General features: G+C 41.7%; 1 protein-coding gene across 1 annotated transcript in view; it reads left to right on the top strand.

The window, feature by feature from the left end:
* The window catches only part of LOC137422161 (putative E3 ubiquitin-protein ligase HERC1), a 443,323-nt gene that overhangs the window by 337,387 nt on the left and 80,221 nt on the right, over window positions 1-25,715 (top strand). The window contains 8 exon segments of the mRNA XM_078772274.1: window positions 671-873; window positions 5,308-5,419; window positions 7,560-7,694; window positions 7,824-7,925; window positions 12,710-12,883; window positions 15,174-15,479; window positions 22,808-22,873; window positions 23,114-23,239. Coding sequence (XP_078628400.1) covers window positions 671-873; window positions 5,308-5,419; window positions 7,560-7,694; window positions 7,824-7,925; window positions 12,710-12,883; window positions 15,174-15,479; window positions 22,808-22,873; window positions 23,114-23,239 — 1,224 coding nt within the window.

Below are 25,715 nucleotides of genomic sequence, written 5' to 3'. Positions count from 1 at the left end.
TCTAGAAAGGAGGGGCGCCAGAAGTGCATGAGCAGGCAAATATTTGAATAACCACTATATCATACCAGCTGTGATGTATGAAGACAAAAAAAAAAAGGTATGAAGTTGTGTTGTAACCATATTGATGTGTGCGTGACTTTATCCTGACACCCAAACATTTCCATGCATTGACACGTGGCCAGAAATGAGCTGTGAATTGGATATTAAAAATGGCTGCTGGCGTATAGTCACCTGAGGCTAAGCATGCTCTCTCTTCATGTTTCAAGTTGGTGGAGTAGAACTGAGCACTAATCATTTTGTTGGCTGTCCCTTTTGTCCTAACGATGCACCTTTATTTATTTTTGTGTCAGCAATGTTAATGATTTTGTTTTACATGGATATTTCTGGTCTATTGATTACCTTTTCCAGGAATACTGTGAAATAGGGTGTGGAGGATATAGATGTTAGAGAATGGGATCATCCTATGTGCTAGAGCTGTTGGGGTATGGTCACCTCAGGCTAAGTCTGCTCTTTCTATCTATGGGAAGAATTCTGATTAATGTACAGTGTGACTGTTGGACCAATGACATTCTGTGGGGTAATAGCTGTGGCACATTGCCTGGAAGGTACTTTTAAAGCACATCAAGTGCTGTATGCATATTTTGATGATTTCCTGCTGTCTCTCTGACAGGAGGCAGTGACGCACGTTCACTGGGGTCCACTTGGCGGTCTGCTGTTGAGCTGTGCAGTTAGAGATGGTTCCATAAAGGTGTGGGGCCAGCAGGCGACCATGTGGTGCTGCCTCCACCTGCTTCCTCATCCAGCTGCTGTCACCACCATAGCATGGTGTAACCTGCTTGGAATAGGGAACCAGCCCAATCTTCTGCTGGCCTCGTACGTGTCATTCATCCCAAGTAGTCTTTTTTGTTTTGGGAGGGGTGAGAGGGAGGGTGAGTGGGGTTGGCTACCTGTATGTTATTAATGGGTGTTGAGGACGATGTGTGTATATTGGATTTCTTTTTCAAACATATTCTCTTTTAAACTTCAGTTTTACACGTCTAAATTTTGATCACACAGCCTCTATTATTATTTGTACTAGCATGGGCCCATCTTCGTTGGGAAATTTAAAGTGGTGATATTTCCACAAAGTGATACTTTATCCTGGAACACACTGTACACTTGAAAAAAAAATTGGGTTATACTGTAACCATACTTGACCTTGCTGGACCATACTGTAATGTGTTTGTGATATAAAATGCAACAAAAATATAATTTTTCACAAAGTGAAATGTTGTCTAGAACATGCTGTACACCTAAAAAAAAGATTTTTGGGGATTTTTTGTCGTCTATCCAGGCTGTGGATAATTTGGCTCTTCTCATTTGACAGTTTTTGAGTATGGCCTTGTTTAGCAGTAGGTGGTCTTTTGTTCTTTAGCCACCTCTCTTACATCCCTTTTGTTCTACCTATAGGCCTCCTTGCTGTGTTAGGTGGTGGTCTCTCATTTCTGTGATGATTCCCATCAGAAGTGTGTATATTGTTGGTCTATACTTGAATTCCATCCAGGACTATAGGTTTTAAAATTTGACATTTCTGCAAACAAAAAAAACCCCTCCCCTTCGGCTGAGTGTACGGTTTCAGTGTGTGTGTGTGTGTGTGTGTGTGTGTGTGTGTGTGTGTGTGTGTGTGTGTGTGTGTGTGTGTGTTTGTGTGCGTGCGTGCGCACAGAGACCATCAACATCTACTATCATTGTAAATGGATGTGGAAACATCCATCATTGTAAAGCAACCATTTTTCAAAGAAAGATGTAGGGATAGTTTCACATCATTATTTATTGTGACCATCCCTGCCTTGTTAACATATTTTTTGGCATGCCATCCCTACATCACTTTGCATTTAAAACTAGAACGGCACTCGGTAAAGAGCATACCTCCGCCAGGCTGAACAATTTACTTTGTGTATCCCATTGATATGTCGGATCTGGATCCGCACCTGAACCAAAATCTAATCGGCTTGTTTGTGACACTTACCCAACTCATCCACCAAGTTTAGTCATAAGTCTTCCACAACCACAACATAAGTCAATGAAATATCATGATATATATCGTTTTTGACTATCATTCAATGGTGAAGAATGAATTAAAAAACTAAAAAATTCTCGTATCCGGATCCGGACTCGGATCTTCACCAAAATCGAAACAATTCCTCCTTGTCACACAGCCAACCTGTCCACCAAGTTTTGGCCGAATCCGTCCACAACTTTTTGATATATTGCTGTGTATCTTTTTTTTTTTTTTTTTCCTCAATGGTGAAGAATCACTTTAAAAATGCTCTTTTCCGGATTTGGATCTTCACCAAAATTGAATAATTTCGTCCTTGTCAAACACCAAACCTCTCCACAAAATTTCGTCTGAATTTATCCACTACCTTTTGAGATATCGTGTTCACAAACAAACAGACAGCTCAATGAGCAAGAAAAACGTTGTGCAGAGCACGATACTTGCAAAAAAAAAAAAGGCCATGTATACCTGTACATCAAATTGTCCATTTCGTTAAGATTAAAATTGACGATTTTAATCAAAGCTCAGGTCAATTGGATGAAAATTAATTCTTTTTCAGATGAAAATTGATGGTTTCAGAGGTTTGACCTTGAGTTGATCTTCCTGAATCGTTGGTTTCCCGATTCAGTGATGCACTATGCAATTACTGTTTGATTTTCAAGTGAATAGGATGAAAATTGATGATTTTAGAAGTTTGCATTGAGTTGATCTTTGACCTTTTGTTACGGCCTGAAGCACACCGGGCCAAGCATTCTATCAAACCGGCTTTATTTATAGGTTATAACCATCAAAATATATTCCTATACATAAAGAAAGAGGAAACAAAGAAGGAAGAAGAGAGGGAAAAAACCAGATTAGGCCAGCACGAGAGGGAAGGAATAGGCAGCCATGGCTGGAGGGTGCTGCTCGTGTAAAGGACCGGGGCGACCTGAGGGAACCCCTCAGACTCCAGTCAGTCCCCAAGGGAGGACCTACAGTCCGGTGGTCTTGAAGATGTCAGAAGAGGAGAGACCCAGACGATGCGGATGTGAGAGGTACTGTATCCTCCCGTATCAACTTAAGGCCAGGTTGGGGATCCGAACTCGAGGAGCTGCAGCGAGAGTTATAATAAGCACTGCATTCAAGACAGGCACCACAACAGGCCCCAGGCAAGCCCAGGAGTAGGCCCCAATGCAGGCCCAGCAGGTAGGCCCCAATGCAGGCCCCACCAGTCGGCCCCAATGCAGGCACAGCGGTAGGCGCCAATGCAGGCCCAGCGGTAGGCCCCAATGCAGGCACAGCGGTAGGCCACAATGCAGGCACAGCGGTAGGCCCCAATGCAGGCACAGCGGTAGGCCCCAATGCAGGCACAGCGGTAGGCCCCAATGCAGGCACAGCGGTAGGCCCCAATGCAGGCACAGCGGTAGGCCACAATGCAGGCCCAGCGGTAGGCCCAGCGGTAGCAAGAGTTTAATCAAAGTCAACCTTCAGGTAGAGAGGCAGCCGCAGGGGTTGATCAGGCACAACCTTCAGGTGGAGAGATTGCAGCTGGAAACTCTACAAACACACGACAAGGCACTCTGCCATGAGCCCTCCTCCAAAATGGCCACTCTGTCTCCTCCAAATCAACTTCCTGGTCCCTCCCCTGCCCCACAGCCAATCATAGGCTTTATACCCGTGGGCCAAACCACTTGGTCTGACTCAAAGGGGGGGGCGGGGGGGCGGGGGGGGGGGAAGTAGGAAGTAGAAAAGAAATGTCACAGACCGTAACACCTTTTGACTCAAAAATCATTGTTTTCCCAATTCAGTGACCCAATATGCAAATCCTGTTCAACTTTCAAGTCATTCGAATGAAAAATAGACCGTGAGATGACCTTCGACAAGATAGCCTTTGGAAAGTTGACTGCAAAATGACTGACCTTTGACCTCAGAATGAATAGACTTCTCAGTTGTGACTACCTATACAACTTGGTAAAGTTTCAGGACAATTGGTTTAGATTTGTGACCTGTAGGCGATTGACAAACCTGCAAACAGACAGACAGACAGAATAACAAAGTCGACCGACCAATATACTTGAAAAATCTTGGATTTTGCAAGTGACACAAACAGACGGGTGAAATCATAACCTCCATCCATCTTCGGTGGCGGAGGTAAAAAATGTTTTTTATTACTTGTTCATTCTCAGTTGACGTCTTTTATCTTGCATTTGATATACGTACAGGCTCATCCAAGATCTCTAGAGAAATGTTAAATACGCATATTAGTACAATGGTGGAAAGGAATCCATATTGCAAAATTCTTCTGGATTCATTTTTGTGCAGCTAGATCTAGCTATGAGGAATGTCAGAAGATGAAAGCTGGACTTTGTTCATTACAAAGGAAGTGATTATTGAGGGGATCTGATTGAGATGTTTAAGATGAGGGGTGGTATAGACAAAATAAGTGTGGATAACTTTTCCCAGCAAACAATGCAGTGATAGGGCAAGGGTCTTTCACTCAGAAAGTAGTTAATGCATGGAATTGTCTCCTTGGGACATAAATGATATATAGGTTTAAACTAGAATTAGATAGGTACCTGGAAGCACTGGAGATAGATGGGGACATTATATTGGCAGAAATACATGGGCATGATGGGCCTGATCTCCTCCTCCTATATTGACCTTCCTTGCATCTTGTATGTATTTTTTACATTGGGAAGGTTTATTGCAGCTTTGCAAATCCTTCAAGGTAATGCTCAGAGTGATGCCTTGGTGGCAACAGGTTTCAAGGTCTGAGGATTGAAGAGTTTGGGAGATTCTTTGCAATCCAACATTATATCTTTGTGTCTGTTTATATTAAGCTTTCCCTTGTTTGTGTTGTTCTAATAATTCATAACAACAGTCTGCTCTGCACTTTTAATTATCACATTTCTATACGTTCCAAACTGTGAAAGTACCTCGCAAAAGTCTGTGTGTGTGCGTTTCATCTCGTGCTCACCTCTTCCAGATCGTCGTGCACTTGTGCTGACGAAAGAGGTTCTTTTGCTCATGGCCTTCGAGTGTAACGCCAGTCTACCCATGAAATGTGAACTTGTTGGTTATAGTGACATTGTTTATGAAGAGACACCTTGACGAAGCGTGCATTGGTATAACAGAACCAGTGCCAACTTAAAATATGTTGAGGGTTTTCTACAGCTTTTGCAGAGATTAACCTTCTGCAACTTCTGTGCCAAGTTTTAGCAATACCTTTCACTTTGTTTGGAGTGGTTGCCGTTTCTGGTGTTTTCATCGAAATCTCTAATGCTTTGCAGAGGCTGCCAGAATGGTCTGGTTTGTGTGTGGACCGTGCCTCAGCCAAAAGCAGCACTGGATCAGTCCTGTGAGACAGAACAAGATTTCTCAGAAGATAGTAATGCAACCAAGGTGTGAAGGCTGAATGCTTATTTTGATTTAAACAGTTAACTCTGTCTGTTGCTGTGGGTCCGATTATTTGGTTACTTACTTACAGTACTTTACAATACAATGATCGAAGTGCTAAGAAGGTGCTTGGACATTTGTCATCTAAAAAACAAAATACATTCGGAGACATCGGAATTGGTAGATAATGGACGAACAAGTGTGTGGGTATTTGGACAACAGGTTTTAGAATTGAGCTGTGTGCCAGATAGGAATGCCAAACAGGTAAAAATGTATTGCATACCATTTAAATGCAAGCTAATTTATTTAAATTAACTGTTGTATTAAAACATTTTGGTATACTAAATAAATAAATAAATATGAGTTTCCATACAAGGGACGTTAACGCTCATGTTGACACTGTGGAAACCAAGTCCTTTAAGATTATTGGAATCTCCCACTATGAAATTGAGTCTATGGGCCTATCAGTTTACCATCGCAGACAGGTCGATGGTCTCTGTCTTCTACTGCCTCCTTTCTGGTCTTGCACCCTCTGCTATGTCCGTGCCTTGTCCTCCTCCCAAAGTTTCTGCAGGACACACGTGTTCCACCATCAACCCCCTTCTAGTGGAACTACCTCAATCCAGGATCACTGCTCACCTTCACTCATTCGTTCCTCTTTTTTCCCCATCTGTGGAACAAACTTCCACATTCTCTTCAATCTCACTTTTCCTTCCAGGTCTTCATGACAGCTGTTCACCACCTTCTAAAATCGGCCCCAATCCAAAACCATTATATTTTCTACCCTCGTTAACCCCTCCCCTTTCTCCACCCCCACCACACCCCAATCCCATCTCTTTCAAAATTTCCAGTTTTCCCTCCTTGGAGTTTCCTTCTGTATCCATCTTGTCCAGCCATCCTTTCATTCCCCATGCCCATTGTTTACTTTCATCAGCTTCACCATTGTACCATGCTTTCATTCCCCATGCCCCCATTCCTCCCCATGCCCATTGTTTGTCCACCTCACTCTATCTTGGCCTTCAACTCTGCTGTTTAGTGTTTCCCCCTTCTCTCTACTGGTCCTTGTTTGCGTCCTGTTTTTGGCTGTTACGCCCTGATCCATCCATTCAGTGGACTAGCTCTTCCCCGAGCATCAACTTTGTATACGGGAAAAAGCCGCAGGCGGAGTCCATTCGAGGTCCATCATGCCTTGCGATGGTTGCCAACCTATGGTTGTTTGACCGTGCTCTATCCTTTATAAAACCTGTGCATTAAGCACAGAAGGTGCACGTACCACCTTTAAAGTCTTTTAAATGACCTTTCCGCAGTCGGTTTCAAACTATTGAACTCCCAGTCTCAGAGCAGACGCTCTTAACTGTTACACCACCCAAATCATATTATTCAACTGCCAGCATTCAACTCGCTAATGCATTATTTGTATCCAGCTACGACTTCAAAATGAACATACATTAAAAAATATACCATTGAGGGACTTGTGCATATATTGCATGAAAAACAAGGGTATTTGTAGAGAAGGGGAGAAATTTAATAAGCGTGTGGTATTTGAATATTCATATTATTGTCGTCATATTGAAGCGTATCAAAGCGTTCATCTAGCATTTGCAATGCGTTGTCTGTGATGCTGTGATGTTCTGTTCCTTCCACTTCCTTTGTGACAGTTCTTGCTGTGTGTCGCTCTGGTATGGAACTTATGTCTCAATGTTCCACATTGTGTGACATCAAATGGATTGCCATCTGTTGTATTTTTTTTTTTTTTTTTTTTGTATACTGAATCGAGGCTCGTGAAAGAGCTAACATTTATTTCACAAACAAATCAACCAGACAAACAAAATATACAAAAAGAGGGAGCGGAAGACAAGATGGGGAGAGAAGGGGAAGCACACAACCACAACATTTGAGAGCAGGGAGAAGTGTGGGAGGGAGAGGGCTTGGGGCCAGGAGGCATGGGAAGGGGAGGGGGGGGGGGGGAGAGGTATAAAACACAAGGGGACCGAACAAGGGGACTGTGCTGATATATTATACCAGATGTAATCATTGGGAATTTTGTCAGAGAGAGAGAGAATTTGTTCTTTTTTTGTTGATAATGCAATATCCTATCAATGTATCGAGTTGATGATGTGAGGAATGTTGTTCTGTTCCACTCAAGAAATGGGAAGCAGCTCGGTGCTTGAAGCGCCTCAGCGGACACATTAATGCTGTGAGATCACTCGTGTTTAGCTCGGAAGGAACGATCCTTGCATCTGGAGGTCCAAGTGGATTCGTGAACATCTGGTCTCTTCTGGTGTGTCTTTAACCTTAAAACCATTAATCACCTCTGCAATGGAGTATACATAACTGCGATGTGTATAACCAGTGTTGCATTGCATCCAATTTGTTTGAAAAATTTGCACATCATTTTTTGTCTTTGCAGGACGGCTCAGTGTTGCAGACTGTATCACTCGGATCTGGTTCAGTTACTGGCATGGTTTGGATTCCAGACATTGGAATAGCCATGTGCTCAAGCAGGTCAAAGGTAAGGCATACGGAAACCTTTTACTCGTCTTTATGTATTTTTGTCAGGAAACTTTATAATTCCGTCTGGATACTTCGATTCGTAGGATTCACTGTTATTGCCTCCACCGCCCAAGGTGGATCAAGGCTATGTATGGTTTCATCCCTGTCTTTTTGTTACTTGCAAAATCGAAGATTTTTAAAAGGATATTCGTCGGTCGACTTTGTTATTCTGTCTGTTTGTCAGTTTGTCAATCACCCACAGGTCACAATTCTAAACCGATCATCATGAAAGTTTTGCATGTTGTCGAGGTAGTCACAACTGAGCAGCCTATTGATTGAGGTCAAAGGTCATCTTGAGGTCGAATTTCTAAAATCGTCATTTTTCAACCGATTGACTTGAAAGTTGAAAAGGATTTGCATATTGGATCACTAAATTGGGAATCCAACAATTTTTGACGTCAAAAGGTCAAAAGGCAACTCAAGATCGAGCTTCTAAAATCATCGTGAATTTTCATCCTATTAACTTGAAAATTTAACAGCAATTGTATAGTGCCTCACTGAATTTGGAGAGCATCTTTTTGGGGGGTGAAAAGGTCAACTTGGGGTCAAACTTCTAAATTCATCAATTTTCATCTGAAAAATCATCAATTTTCATCTGAAAAATCATCAATTTTCATCTGATTAACCTGAAAATTAAAGAGCAATTGCATAGTACATCACTGAATTGGAAAAGCAAGTATTTTTATGTCAAAAAGTCAAATATCAACTTAATGTCAAACTTCTAAAATCACTTTTCATCTGAAATATCATCAATTTTCATCCTATTAACCTTTTTTTTCTATTAACTTGAAAAAGAAAATCCTATTAACTTGAAAATTTAACAGCAATTGCTTGGTGCAACACTGAATTGGGAAAGCAACTATTGTTTAATTCAAAAGGTCAAAGGTCAACTTAAGGTCAAACTTCAGAATTCATCAATTTCATCCGATTGACCCGTTTTTTTTTTTTGGTTTTTTTTTTGGTATACAGAATCGAGGCTCGTGTAAGAGCTAACACATTGAACATGAAAAACATGCACAGACACACAAAACATGCAATGAAGGGAGCGGGAGATATGAGGGGGGGAGAGGGAAGCACAACAACAGAAGAGAACAGGGACATCGGTAGATCTGTGGAAGGGGGAGGGCCGGGGGAGGAGGGAGGGGTACACGGTACAAAGCAAATGAACACTTCTAGGAACCCCAGGAAAGAATCTGGGGATTCAAAGAGGTGGATTTGGAGCGTTTTAATGGGGGTAGAAAAGAGCAAGGTTTTGGATGGGAGAAGATAAGATGTGGTGGTGAACAGCTGTTTTAAAGACCTAGAGCGAGGAGAGGGATTGGAGAGAGTGTGGGAGTTTGTTCCAGAGGTGGAAAAAAAGAGGAACGAAGGAGTCAAGGTGAGCAGATTGTCTTGATTTTGGCAGTTTCACCATAAGAGGGTTGCTGGCAGATCTTGTGTGTCCTGCAGGAATATTTGGGGGACAGCACAGACATATCAGGGGGGGGCTAGGCCGGAGAGGAGTCGGTAGAAGACAGAAAGACCACCTACCTGCTTGCGGTGAGAGAGAGAAAGGCCCTCAGAATCAGCTTCATCGCGGAAGATTCCAATGATTCCGAATGCTTTCGTTTAAATCACGTGAAGCCGAGCTAGTTGTGAGGCAGGAGCACCAGCCCAGAGGGGAGAGCAGTATTCCATTGAGCTGCGGATAAAAGCTTTGTATGTGGTGAGGAGCTCAGAAGTGCCCAGAAATGACTTCGCACGCCGGAGGATACCCAGTCGGCGACTGGCTTTGGAGGCCAGCTTGGAAATGTGGTTTTCCCAGGAAAGATCATGGCAGATATTGAGACCCAAAAGTTTGAGTGACAGAACTTCTTCAAGGGGATTGTTCAGAAAGTAGATGGGAGGGTAGTCCAGACGGTCGTTTCGGAGAGACAAAGTGAGAGTGTGAGATTTGACAGGATTGAAGGTTTTTCTCATTTGAAGGTTTTTCTCATTGAAGGTTTTGAAATTTCTTATTTTTCTCAGAGATGGCTGAACGGTTCTTCGTCAAACTTTCACTACTTCATCAGTGAGTGCCAGGGAGTATTTTATGCAAAAACATGTTTTTTAAAACAAAGTTCGTTTTTTTTAATTTTTTTAAAATCGCTTTATAGTGTCTAAGCTTTTTTGATTAATGACAGTTATATACAAGTAGACATTCGCATAAATAAATATAAAACAATTACCAGACATTTGAACACAAATAATCAAACAATTCTGGAAGTGGTCAAAGTTGGTGGTCAGGCTTCTTCTTCTTCCTGAACTTCATCAAACAACTCAGAAACGTGTTGAACTGCACATTCACCAGAATATATTCCATGGAAAGGTAAAATGATGATTTGACATTTGTGATGGATTCTCATTTGGATGTAATTGCTTTTCCATTATATTTGCCCTCATTTCAAATATACACAAAGAATTAAGTTAAGCACCCCCCCCCGTTTTTTTACAACCTCGCACATTACAAGTTTGTTGTCGTCAAAACAGTGTAATATACCCATGATATTGCTATATTTTCTGGAGAAGTGATATTATGGTCACATAAAAACATAACAATCATGCCGTTTTCAATATTTTATTCTGAATAATTTAAGGTGAAATTTTTTGGGAATTTTAGGCATATTTTCACCTCAATTTAAGTATGGAGCTATAGGTCCATCACGGACAGTGTGGATGACGTTTATGTTTTCTAACGTACAGTCATTGTTCTGAGAAGACCTCTAGCGATCTTTGCGTCAATAACGTGTGTAGGACCCACGTGATCGGATCACTGACTCAACCCTACGTCTCATAGACCCTGTAAGCCGTCGTATGCGTTGCTGTGGCAGGTTGTTCCATTCCCGATGTAATGCACGTTCCAATTCATCCAGATTGGCTATTGGAGGGACCATCTTCGCAATTTGTCGTCCCAACATGTCCCAAACGTGCTCGAGGGGGTTCAGGTCAGGACTGTACGCAGGCCAAGGGATGGTTGTCACAGCACCTTGCTCCAGCAAGGCTCGGACGCGTCTCGCACGGTGAGGCCTGGCGTTGTCATCCATGAAGATGGGTCTGCTGGCGAGGGTGTGGTCATCGAAGTGCGGGATTACGGTGGTATTCAGGATTTCCTCGGCATATCGCTCTCCGTTGAGGTTACCTCGCACAGTTATCAGGTCCAACTTACAGTCATGGGAGAAGCATCCCCAGACCATAATCGAGCCACCACCAAAGGGTACCGTTGGTTGAATGTTTTTAGGTGCATACGCGGTGTTTTTGTGGCGCCACACCCGAACACGCCCATCTGTCACGTACAGCAAGAACCGGCTGTCATCCGACCAATGAACTCGCCTCCAAGACCGGATGTTCCATCCACGTCGCGCTAGGCACCATGCCAAACGCTCCCTCTGATGTCGTTCGAGTAGCCTTGGACGCTTGATCACTCGTCTTGACCTTACACCGGCCGATTTCAGGCGGTTCCTCACGGTACGGTGACATAGCCTTCTGTTGGGCAGCCAGTTGTCCTTCAGGAAATGGCTCGAGGCGAAGGGATATCGTCGCACCAGTCTCAAAAGCACTCTATCTTGGCGGACTGTTGTCACGCGAGGTCTTCCAGACCTTGGGCGGTCCTTCACCGCATCCGTTTCCTGGTGTTTCTGCACCAACCGACTGATCACCGAATGGTGGTAACCAAACGTTCGAGCTACAGCTTTTCTGGACATTCCGGACTCGATCATGCCTATTATCCGCCATCGTTCTCCGTCCGACAACCGTCTACGAGCCACCATTACGAGAAAATGACCATGTAACCCCCACACGAGCTCAGGCGTGACTTGCAATAACCCGTGATGATAGTGCATTTACAGAAAATCACGACCACGTGGATGATAACACGTGCTGCACGAGCGATGGGCGTCACAGATGAGTGCACTCATCTGCATTTCATCAATGGATAATTGCTAATGTCATACCAATCATTATTTGATCTCACATACCTTAGAATATATGCCAATGTATACATATACACAAAGAATATATATTAGGGGGTGCTTACCTTAATTCGTTGTGTAGGGGTGCTTAACTTAATTCTTTGTGTATATATTATGTTAATGTTTCTTTTTCGCTTGAGCAGCGCCGGGTACTCCAGCTATAAATGCTTGTATACTTTACTCGCGGTACAAATACAAATACAACATTGTCAGGGGGGTAACATCGGCTATGTGGCTGCGGCCTAATGCCCCCGCACCGGGAGAGGGGCGTAAATTGGGGGACCGGGAGAGGGGCATAAATTGTGGGACCCCCGTCGTACTCCGGCTCATATTACATAAATGCATTATCATGCAAATATGATTTTAATAATTGTCGACGCATTTTACTGTTTTAGCAGTATTTAAATAAGCATATGCTTTTGTCTTTTAACTGCATCATCCTGATCATTGCTAATGATGAAAATTTGCTTCGTTGTTCTGAATGTTGTTGAACACATTTGGTTTCTTCCCTCTGAGCACAATCCTGTAGCGCACCTTTTTACATACTGTTGCATCTATGGAAGAATGCTGTTTCATTTATTCATGTATCACCTAACCTCCCCTGTCCCTGCCCCCAATCCAAAACCACTAACTCCTCCTCAATGAATCAGCATTCCCAATGCAAATCTGTTTTTACAGAAATTTGTGTGTTCCAAGAAAGTGTCCTTTGTACCTGTGCTCTCTGAGGTCGTTGTGGCATATTTATCACACTGCACAGGATGTTGTTGTGGTGTGCTGTGGCTCAGAATGGGCAACGAAGAACCAAGTGATGTCCACATGTCGCATGGCACTGCGGTCTCAGGGCATCATTGGCCTGAACATGGCCCCATGTATGCGTGCTCTGTTGGAACGTCTACCGGTTATGCTGCAAGAACAGTACCAATATGAAAAGGTGAAAATAGTACATGTTCCACCTCTCGGTGACATTTGTGAGGCACTTTCTGGGGTTTCATTTGTGAGACTGATAGGAACATTTGCAATAAAAAGTGAAAAAAAGACAGTAGCTTTCGTGGAGGAAAATACAGTCACGTGAAAAAGTAAGTACACCCCATGTAAAGTGTTGACTTTTTCAACATATTTCAATATACAGCTATTTGATCTTCATTTCAACAATATTGATAAATAAAGGTGATATAATATAACAAATATCATGAAACATTTACATTTTGTAGTCCATTGTATAATTTAAATAAACATGAATGCAAATTTTGCATGTGGAAAAAGTAAGTACACCCCAACATTTATCACTACTTCAAATACCTAAAATTAGAATCAGGTGCACCAGCTCAGATGCAAATTATTAGAACATCGTCAGAGGGGATCTTGGAGGAACCTGTCTTATTTAAACCTCAGACATTTATTTTGGTTTGCTCTTTGTTGTTGAAGTGTGCGGCATCACCATGCTTAGATCAAAAGAGCTCTCTGATACCTTCAGAAAGAAGGTTATAGATGCCTACGAGTCTGGGAATGGATTTAAAAAGATTTCCAAACAATTTGAAATCAATCATTCGACTGTCCGGAAGATCATCTACAAGTGGAGAAGATTCCAAACAACTGCCAACTTGTTCAGGCCAGGCCGCCCCATTAAGTTCAGCCCGTGAGCAGACCGCAAGATGCTGAAAGAAGTCTCCAAGGACCCCAGAATGTCATCACATGTTGATGGCAAAGTGCACGAGTCTACCATTAGAAAGAGGCTGCACAAATTTGATCTACATGGGAGGTGTGCCAGGAGGAAACCTTTGCTGTCCAGAAAGAACATCAGGGCAAGGCTAAAGTTTGCCAATGAACACCTCGGCAAAGACCAGCACTTCTGGAACAATGTGCTCTGGACAGATGAGTCAAAGGTAGAGCTATTTGGCCACAGTACCAGAAGACATGTTTGACAAAAACCAAAGACAGCATTTGATCACAAGAACCTGATACCAACTGTAAAGCATGGTGGTGGAAATATTATGGTTTGGGGCAGCTTTGCTGCATCAGGGCCTGGGAAGCTCACCATCATAGAATCCGCAATGAATTCTTCATTGTACCAGAGGGTGCTTGAGGATAATGTGAGGCCATCTGTCGGGAAGTTGAAGCTCAACCGAAGATGGACCTTGCAACATGACAATGACCCTAAACATACCAGGAAATCCACCAAGGAATGGCTGAAAAGAAAGAAATGGAGGGTTCTGGATGGCCAAGTCAAAACCTGGATCTAAATACCATCGAGATGTTGTGGGGGGATTTGAAACGAGTTGTGCATGCAAGAAACCCCTCAAACATCGCACAGCTGAAATAACTCTGCATGGAGGAATGGGTAAAAATTTCTCCCAGTCGATGTCAGAGACTGGTAGACAGTTATAAGAAACGCCTACTTGAGGTTGTTTCTGCCAAAGGGGGCAATACCACCTATTAGAGCCAAAGGTGTACTTACTTTTTCCACATGTGAAATTTGCATATATGTTTATTTAAATTATACAATGGACTACAAAATGTAAATGTTTCATGATATTTGTTATATTATATCACCTTTATCTATCAATATAATATTGTTGAAATGAAGATCAAATAGCTGTATGTTGAAATATATTCAAAAAGTCAAAACTTTACATGGGGTGTACTTACTTTTTCACGTGACTGTATGTGCATGCGGTTTGTAAAGATTTTCTTCATAATTTCAGCTGAATTATGTATGCATTGCATATCAGTAAAAAAGCAGTTTTCCAACAATTTTTTTGCAATGTTTAAATACTTTAGGTGATACCTAAATATGGATGCGACACTTGGCCATGATGGCAGCACTGTGGCACACTGATGAACTTGCCGTCACTTCCAGCAGGTTCTGCCAGCTTGTACTGTGTTGAGAGGGTGATGCACTTATCCAATTAGAATATTGGGATGTCAGAAAACAGGTGCTCTCAGCCAGGCCTGTGCTGTGCTCCTGCTGATGGCAGCGGGGTGTCTTGTTAAGCCTACAAAGTCAGGTCTTTTACTGACAAATGGGCCTCTTGAGAACTGAAGGACAGCTGCAGATTGTGCAAGTTTTAAGATAGAGACTGTTGGGATAATGAGCACTGATTTTATGGTTAAGTGAATGAAATTTAAAGGGATATTAATAACAAGCCTTCATTTTCTCAAATGCAAACCTTCATTTTCCTAACGGTACCCTCGGTGCTATCGCTCTCATTCCCTTACTCCAGATGTTTGTTACTGCTGGAGAACAGCTTGTGCACAGCCCTTACATGCAGTGCCTTGCCTCTCTTGCTCTTGGCCTGGGTCTTGAACAAGTGCTCTGCAAGCCTGCATTTCCTCCACACCACTGCTGCCTATCCAACACCAATGTGGAAGGCTCAGAAAGTCATATCACTCCGGAGTGGGCCTGGTTTTCAGCTTACATGACAACTGTTAAAGCGGCAGAGGCTCTGGCACAGGGCACGGCCTTCCCGGATTCTTTTGTGGTTCCACAACTCGAAAACCTTCCTTCGGATGAATGCTTCCAGCCTTTGGTAATAGTCTGCAACACTCCAGAAATAATATTGGAGTATAGGGTTTGACAAAAAAAATAAAGGGATTCATTGGTAAAAGGTGTATAACTAAGTATTGTACCAGCATTACTTGTAATTGATTGATTGCACCACACTCCCTGCTCGCTCCACCCATAACTTCCTTCCTTATGTGAGGGAGTGTAATACAGTTTCTCCCAAACCAAGAAATAATGTTTCAGCATCAGCAAAAACAGCAGAATTGTCAGTCCTTTTTGATATAGTCTCCATCTTGTTATTGCACATTTTCTCTCAGTGCTCGGTAAGTTTCCTGATTGCATTAGAAAACTAGAACGGATCTCAGTAGAGCGCATAGTCTTGCCTCACGTGCTCATCTGAACAAAAATACCATCATTAAATGAACAGGCTACTATTACTCACTGCTATTATGGCACATATACCCGTATCATCCATGCACCCTATTATGTCATATACATTGCCATTATCCATAACTTTATTAATTTATTGATCGGTTATTAGGATATTTAAAAAACACTTTTGTGCACATTAAGGCTATATTGTGGGAATAAAGGTGAATATGAAAAAAAATTCAAACTATATTCCCCATGGCTAGTCGATCATACAGTATGTATGAAGTTTCGCATCAAACTGTTAAGCGGTTCCAAAGAAGAGGATTTTTTACCTTTTTTTTTTTCAATCCAATATAGCCAACAGACCACATGGCCATTTGATCGATGACATAAATTTAATTATGCACTCACCTCGGGTCGTCGATCAGATATATTAAGTTTCAGATTTTTCGGATAACGATTTTTATTCAGCCAATTATGGCTGGAATACCACTTCACCGATAATGCCATCGTTTTCACCATATATACCCCATGGGGAGTTGATGACGCATGCCAAGTTGCAAGATGTTCAAATTTTTTACTTTAATCCAATATGGCTACCTACCATACCATGTAACCTATGACGTCATAGCTGTCAATAAAATATTCTCTCCATCCTTTCCCTTATCACTTGCATTATGTAGGTGGCCCTCATCCTACTATGTCCCTACCTTATTGCCAAGACCACATATGTCATGCTCTCTCAAGGGATTCCCACTTTGAAATAGTGTATTTCATTATTTTCACATTCTTTACAACTCTATTTTTATTTCGCTTCAAATTTATATTAATAATCACATATTTGTATCTAACAAGTATCACCGATTATGGTTTTCAGCTTCCAGGCGATCAATATGGAACATCGTCTTTGCTGGTATTTATCTCGGTCTCCTTAATTGTGGATAACGGAAAAGCTGAGTGACTGAGTTTGCACACAGTATTAACATTATTTGAGCTGTTTATGTTTAAAAGAGAAACTTGAGTCAAATTTCAGAAACTGAGAATCCTTGAATGAAAACAATATAACACGATTTAGCAACAAATGCAATTTCTGTGGAGGCAGCCATGTCTTTCCTTTTTTGGTCCATCATTGGCTGTGCAGTGTGCAACGTCACATGCATTCAATTGATCACTGGTACACAAAGACAAAACAATGACGTGTTTACTGATAGTATAATTATACATGAGGCTCCAAAGAATTGCAAGCACTAATAAACCAGGCACAGCTGTTGTACTTTTAATTGGGCCATGCTTTGGGTTGGAATGACAAGTGATGTGGGCAAAGATATCCTTCCTTCACAGCCACTTTCAAGATGCTTTTTTAAAGACATTTCGGTTAACGGGTGTGGGGGGAGGGGATGATCCAAAAAGAGATGTAATCTATATATAATGGAGCAAGTGTATATGTATGTATGTATGTATGTATGTATGTATGTATGTATGTATGTATGTATGTATGTATGTATGTATGTATGTATGTATGTATGTATGTCCGCTCTTCACTCATTGGTTGGACAGCTGACTTGACGCCACCCACAATTGTAACCTGAAATACTTGACCTAAAGTACCCAGAGGACCCAAAAGACCCCCCATCCCCTCAAGGACCCTAAAGACCCAGGAGAACCAAAAGACCCTAAATACTCTGAAGACCCTGAAGACCTAAAAGACCCCAAAGACTGAAAAGACCAAAAATACCCTGGAGACCTAAAAGACTGAAAAAATCCAAAATACCCCGAAGACCTAAAATACCCCAAAGACTGAAAAGACCCAAAAGGCCCAAAAGGCCACTCTGCTACTAAAGACAAAAGACCCTGAAGACTGAAAAAACCCCAAAGACTGAAAAGACCCCGAATACCCAATACCTAAAATACCCCAAAGATTGAAAAGACCCAAAAGACCCAAAAAGGCCCCGAAGACACAAAAGACCACGAAGACTCAAAATACCATGACGACCTAAAAGACCCCAAAGACTGAAAAGAGCCAAAAGACCCAAAAGGCCCCAAAGAAACAAAAGACCCAAAAGACCCCAAAGACTGAAAATACCCCAAAGACTGAAAAGACCACGAAGACCTAAAATACCCCCAAAGACTGAAAAGACCCTGAAGACGGAAAGACCCCGAAGACCTAAAATACCCCAAAGACTGAAAAGACCCAAAAGACTCAAAAGACCCTGAAGACTGAAAAAACCCCAAAGACTGAAAAGACCCCGAATACCCAAAAGACCCCGAAGACCCAACATATCCCAAAGACTGAAAAGACCCCGAATACCTAAAATACCCCAAAGATTGAAAAGACCCAGAAGACCTAAAAGACCCCAAAGACCCAAAAAGGCCCCAAAGACACAAAAGACCACGAAGACTCAAAATACCATGAAGACCTAAAAGACCCCAAAGACTGAAAAGAACCAAAAGACCCAAAAGGCCCCCAAAGAAACAAAAGACCCTGAAGACCCAAAATACCCCAAAGACTGAAAATACCCCAAAGACTGAAAAGACCTAAAAGACCACGAAGACCTAAAATACCCCAAAGACTGAAAAGACCCCAAAGACTGAAAAGACCCTGAAGATGGAAAGACCCCGAAGACCCAAAATACCCCAAATACCCCGAAGACTCAAAAGACCCTGAAGACTGAAAAAAACCCCAAAGACTGAAAAGACCCCAAACACCCAAAAGACCCAAACACCCAAAAGACTCGAACACCGAAAATACCCCAAAGACCCAAAATATTGAAAGGACCCCGAAAAGCCAAAATATCCTGAAGACCCTAAAAAAATTAATGGGTCATGGGTGACGGTTGATGTTTGTTTGTTTTTTTCTGGAAAATTGAGATGCCTCAAAAACCAAGGCCACCTAAGTTGAACAGAGCCAGCAATATTACCAAAGGAAATCATCAAGAAATCCAAGTCAAAGCAGTTGTAGCAGCAGAAAATATCCTCAACAAGAGATGGCAGAAAATGGGTTGTACGCTTGGAACAAGATCGCCCATCGGTTCGCCCATAGGGCGGGTACTCTGCTACTATTATTAATAAGGATTGTACATTTGGAACTTTATTTTCAGCTTGCACTACCCGTCTATCCCCTGACTCATCTTACTATAATTCACCAAATGTCCGTCTGTCTGTTCGAAGGTACCGTAAAAACAGCTGAACCGATCGCAAAGATATTTTGGGTGGATAATCCTGGGATCCCCAGGAGTAAAATAGGCTATTTCGTTTCCCCAATTCCATCTTTAGTCTCCAGCATTCTCAGGTTTGGACTCCCGCATAACATTCGCGTTTGCATGACGTTCATTGTTCTCATTGTGACGACGCACAAACGGCTGCACCCGGGAAAGCAACATGCTAACAGATCGCTGTCCCCATCGATCTTGCCAAGGCCGTAACAGCTGTAGGCTCAAAATCCTTTTAACTGTTGATTTGGTACAGTTACACGTTTCGGGAATTTGGTACACGTATCGGGAGTACATACGACATAGCGATTGTGAACACGATTATCGATCACGATTCACCATCACGATCATCACGATCATAGTGTGATGATCACGATTTGAAACACGATGGAACAATATTTAACGATATGAACAGTGATGTGGCTTTTATTGAAATTCTAAAGATACTGTTTAGATTTTGATGATTTGCGTGTGATATGATTCAACGGATGTTTATATGAATCGTTCAAAATAAAAAAACCTTCAATTTCTGATATTTTGCCATCGCCATATGCAGATTCACCACGGTCCCACGATCGATGTTTCTATACGTGAACGTACCCGTTTGTTTGCGAACGGGTACGCTTTTCATGGAAGTCCTTCACGAACTTGCTGTCCATGTCTGACGTGCGACTGAAGGTGCTACAGGAATGTGGAATTTATTGGTTTCATGCTTTAGCATTCGCCGTATCTGCATTGCCTGTTTGCTTCTGGCTTCCCACCCGTGCGTAGCACGGGTATCTCTTTAGTCACACTCATATCCTTTTTTTTTTTTTTTACTATTTGTGCTTCGCTGGTGGGTTTAATGAAAAATAACATAACTTCACCATACTTTACAGACATATTGCACGTCTATCTGTGAATCTCAATGAGGATGCAACATTAAGTGAAACACATGAAAAATGGGTCTTTTATAACATGTAGTTGATGTTGCTGCTGCTGTGGTGGCTGTGATTGGTGTTTCTGTGTTCTTTCTGTGCACTTTTATATATCCTTCTATTACTCCAGAAATATATAGTAATTTGTGTATTCCTTCCATGTCCATCTGAAGGGTTCCCACTGGTGTAGAATAAGAAATGTTACCGTTGGAACAGCTGCATTAAACTCCCATTCCCACTTCTTGTTCTTCAATCGGGCTTTTAAAACAGGCATCGTTGTGATTGAGCGTACACAAATTTTTTTCCAAATAAATTGATTATTAACGTTCCATCCAAGGAAATAGATTAGCTTTCCAACAAAGTAAATCGATTTTTGGCTTTCCAACGGTACCATTTTTATTTATCTAGGATAGCAGGAACCCTTTAGAAAGACATGGAAGGAGAACATAAAATTATATGAAGCAATATTTATTGAGGGCAATAGAAAGATATCCTACTATTAATTTTGCAATTGGTCATTCACTGGCTTTGACACCAATACAATTTTTTATTATGGACCCTAGACGTCAAAAAGCTACATATATCGAAAAGAAAGTTTCAAATGCACCACCTCGCCACCATTAGAGCATTTAAATTGCATCAGATGTGGCAATAAATGTGAATTGTTGCTCGCAGCTTGCCGGCCCGATGACAGAAGACGCGATTTGCATTTTTGTCGCCACCATCCCTACCCTATTTAGAATCCCGTGCGGGCACGGGCAACTTTTATGTAAAATTACATATAAGTCACATACAAACTTAACACACGGGTGGACGAACGCCTCTCCTTTTAATAATAGTCTAGTAAAAAGCCCGTCAAATATGGTGGGTTGGAACAGTTTATTCGACAGTGCAGCCTCGTGAGCATGCCAAAGTCTGAAGCAACAGTCTCGTGTCGGGTGTCCTTATATCTTTTTTATTTATATTTCATGCGGATGTAAATGAACACTCGTTTTACTCTGTGCGCGTTGCACATCACATGCAGTGAATTTCTGCGCCTTGTATTTATTGTTGTTTTTTTTTTAACGCTTCTGTACACCGCCCTTGAGGCTCGATTTGCATGCCACCCTCGACAATTCCAATAGAAGAGGCATATTTACTCTTTTATGGAAAATGTTTTTCGAGTTTTGCTTTGTCCTCATATATAGACAATAGTTAACACATTTGTGTTAACAGATTGGCCTATAAAACCTTCCCTTATGAAAGGGCAAAACATCTGTGCAAACACAAACGGACATTGTGTTTTGTATGTTAGATAGATGAACCCAGTCACAGTTCACAAACGAGAAACATTAAGAAATAAATTGACAAAAAGCAAATTGTACTACTGACGACCTGTTTGTCGTATTTTTCCTTCTCTTTGAAGTTTCTTCCCTTGTCAAAAAGTTTCAAAGCCACAAAGATGACTTATTTTCCAATCAAATCAGGAAACGTTTTTCGAAAAATTATTATCAAAATCATAATGGGAGACAAAGAAGTGTTCAAGTAAAAAGTCTCTTAGCAGGAGGGCAAAGAAGAAGACTTCTGCATGCTTGTTTCAAGTGAGAATGATGACGCTTGAAGAAAACTGCTGGTGCATACTGCTTTCTGCTATTTGTAATATTACCTGGTGCTTATTCACAAATCATTTGGGTTTTTATGTCAACACACCTTGTGAAGCGCAAGGAAAGCTGAGATTAGAGGTGAGGGTTAGTCTCGAAGGGAGGGATTTACTGTTGTTGCTGTTGCTTCAGCCACTCCAGGATGCAACGATTTATCCAGAGCTATGTTCAATTAGGCCATCTCCTGCAGCTGCAGGAGAGGTGATTTGGTTGTGGAGTGGGCAACATAGCCAATGTATTCTGAACATTTCAGTGCGTAACGGATAATCCATTTTGCACTCAGAACGCATTGTTAAGCGGGAGAAGGAGAAACAGGCCGACATTCTCAATTCTGCAAATATCTTCATTGGATATGTTTTTGGGGGATTTTTAGTTGAATGCATTGATTGTATTTGTTTGGCTGTATGCACACCACGCACATTAATACTTTATTTTTCACATGAGTCTTCTAACAAGGCTTTGGTGAAAGTTTTCCGTTTAAATTTGATTTGACTACAATTTGAAGGGTTTTTGGTTGGACTTTCGAAATTGTTTTTTTTCCTTTTAGAGTTGTCAGTCCAGTCGTACAGATGGCTGTTTTAGTTCCAGGCAGGTGGCTGTTTTAGTTGACGGGTAACAGCATTAGTGTGCAAATAAGAGCGGCTGCTGCTCAACGAGCCACCCTTTTTCCTGAAAGCTATCCTTTTAAGTGACCTGACATTGATAAAGTGCTTGCTGACAGCGTCTGTCTAATCTGCCTGACGATCTGCTAGACCTGCAGCATGTTGAGGAGTCCATTTGCCTCTTTTTTTTATCTGCCTAAGTAAAGAATGCTTTGTAAGCAACTTGTGTAAACGATGCATGGTAATTGCAAGATAAACATTGACCTTTTAGCGAATTTTAAAGTTCTCATGTATTTGTTGGCCCCAGCTCCACTGGCTGCTTTTTTTTCGGCAAATGTGCAGCAAAAGCAAGTTTAACCCTAATTATGGACTTATTTATTCCTCTGTGAGACCGTGCATGGTTCCAATAAGGTTGGTGCTGGAAAGAAAGCTGAAAATGGTTTGATGCTTTCCTGCAATCTAGCATAGCATTTGCTTGAAAATAAAAATAATTGGGTGTGAGGGAGATTGTTTATTGTTTTGGAAAGCCAAGCAGATTGAAGCCTTCCAACCCGATGCAAAATTGTATTCATTGCTTTCTTTCTTTCTGTTTGCACTGTTGCCTCTTTTTCAGGACAACAGCAAATGGAATTCTTCCATGGATGAACAGATCATGTCTTGGGCAACTGCCAGGCCTGAGGTGAGCAGTTTAGAATATATCACAAAAGCAAAAATACAAAAGTGCGATTAAATTAACCAGGATTTCTTGTGGTTGTGTTCTAAGCCTTGTCATAGGGAGATTTGGCATAGATTTTGAGTTAATTCTTTAGCAGGTCTTTGGTTAATGTTTCCAACTGGTGAAGCTGAAGAGTGACATGTTGCGCCTGTTTGAAGGTTCCTTCCCATACCAAGGCCCCACCCATCTCTCATGTGTTTGTAGGACTGGCAACTTGGAGGGAAATGTGACGTGTATATGTGGGGTGGAGGGAGGCACGGTCAGCTGGCTGAAGCTGGCCGCAGCATACTGGTGCCAACCCCCGCATCCTCTTTTGCCCAAGCACAGCAGGTGTGACTCAGAGGAGGCATGGCAATTGCAAAAGCTATCGCATGTCTTTAGGAAACAATGAGGGTCACAGTTCATCAAATGTCTTCGACAATGTTATTGATTCATATGTTGAAAGGTTGTGATGGGTTACAGAATGCAAGTGCAGTGAAGTGAAAATGTTGGGTTGGCATCGCTGAAACATTTGGTGAAATAGAGAGCAAAACTTCATTTTGCACCTTAGCAATTGGTAGGCCTCAAACAGCTAGAAATTCATGAACAGCAACACTTTCTCCCACCAATCAGCCTATTTGTCTTTTCTCCATCAGTTCAAAAGAATGCACAAAACAACATAATATTGTTGCTGCTCATTTCAACATTTTAGTTTTTTACATGTTGCCAGGATAGAAAAACAATGATTATTTACCATTGTCATTAGTTGGGAATTGAAGGAGTTAATCACTGCTACACCTTTTTGTGATTGTGTCGGCATTTGTTGGTTGCATTGTGTGTCCTTTTAACTCTGAGGTTTTAACTGTATGGACTGTCCTTTTAACTGAGGTTGCATTGTGTGTATTCAGTGTTTTAGGTATGCTATCAAAATGTTTTCTTTATAAATGCAGAAAGAAAGCAAATTTGTCCATGTGCTCACTGTTGAAGTCTTATGGGTTTTTTTTCCTTTTACTTTTTTCCTTTTTATTTTTGTATACAGAGTCAAGGCTTGTGGAAGAGCTGGAACACAGAATGGATCAGGATACAAGATAACAAAGGGAACAGCAGGAGAAGGGGAAACGCCAACAGCAGGGCAGAGGTAGAAAATAGTTGGAGACAGACAAACAAGGGTTGCTGGTAATGAGGAGTATGGACGAACGCAAAGGGTGGTCAAGATAGATGCACAAGCAAAAAAATTTTTAGGAGTGGAAGATGGTTTAACGAATGTAGAAAAGAAAATGGTTTTGGATGGAGGATTATTTGAGATGGTGGTTCACAGCTGTCTTGATGACCTGGAGGGAAGAACGAGATTGAAGAGAGTGTGGAAGTTGGTCCCATGGGTGGGAAAAAACAGGAACAAACAAGTAGAGCTACATTCAAAGTGTACACTGCCCCATGCCAAATAAATAAAGAAACATATCCTCCAGTGCGCAACATTGACAGGGCGCCCAGCAATGCCGCAGTGCAGCGCATGGAGACGGAATTGGGAGGGAATACAACAACAAACAACAGGCAGTTTAAGGCCATTTTCCCTGCTAGAGTGGGGGTTAACCTTCCGGGCCCCATGACAATCTTCTCCATCTTGCCCTATTTTCTGCATCTCTCCTTGTTAACCACCTTGCCCGCATTTATTCTTCCACTGCCTTTAGCCAAGTCTTTCTCGGTCTTCCCCGTCCTCTACTTCCTTCTACATTCATTTCCATCACTCTTCTCAACCAGTCACTTTCATCCTTCCTCAACACATGACCAAACCATCTCAACCTGTTTCTCTTCACAGCATCCATCACCGGCTCTATTCCCATCATCTTTCACAATTCATCATTTGTCTTCCTCTCTCTCAACGATACTCCACACATCCACCGAACCATTCGCATTTCCACCCTTTCCAGCCTTCGTTGCTGCTCTACGTTCATTACCATGAATTGGGAGGGAATGTTGTGGAATAATTGATTGATTAATTGCATAATTAAAATAAATAATAATCAAATTGATGTATGTGGGAAAATTACATGCCCAGACCAGGAATCGAACCCAGGTCCTCTAGAAATCCGTACCAGTGCTCTGCCATCTCAGCTATCTGGGCGACTCTGACTGAGCATGCAATTTTCCCACACATATGATTGCCACTCTCTTTCCGTCAATGCTTCCGGGGCACTCGCTGCCAACCATGGGAGTGCCAACTGCCTGAACACGAGAGGGTCCGGGCATTTAATTTTCCCACATATATCAATTTAATTATTTAATCCTGTTCATTAATCAAATTAAATAATAATCGTAATCTTATTCGTAAATAATAATCGTAAATCGTAAATAATAATCTTAATAATCGTAAATAAATAATCTTAATCAATTGGCTAATAGCATACCTAAACCACTACCGTTTCATCCAAATCTGCAACGTTTTGAAAATGAATTAAGCAGTTAATCGTATAATTAGATAGTTAATCGATGAATTGATTAATCAGTAAATCAAAAATACCCTTTACAGCCAAACCACTTGGTCATTGTCGTGTCCAAATATCAGCTTCCTAGCTCAATGAATGGCTGAGATATCGCCCAGACAAACAAACAAGAAAACAAACAAGTACAGACACATTCAAAGTACGCCTCCCCCATGCCAACTATATCAATAATATAGCCTCCAGTGCGCGACATTGCAGGGGCACCCTCGGCGCCCGGCAATGCTGCAGTGCAGCACATGGAGACGGAATTAGGAGGGAGCGGTGTACAATAATTAATTGATTACTTGCATAATTAAAATAAATAAATACTAGTTGTAAAATAGTTA

This window comes from Myxine glutinosa, chromosome 2, assembly GCF_964187855.1.
Source record: "Myxine glutinosa chromosome 2, kmMyxGlut1.1, whole genome shotgun sequence".
Lineage (NCBI taxonomy): Eukaryota > Metazoa > Chordata > Myxini > Myxiniformes > Myxinidae > Myxine > Myxine glutinosa.
Note: the sequence above shows the minus strand (reverse complement) of the source record. Positions and strands in the feature narration are given on the sequence as shown.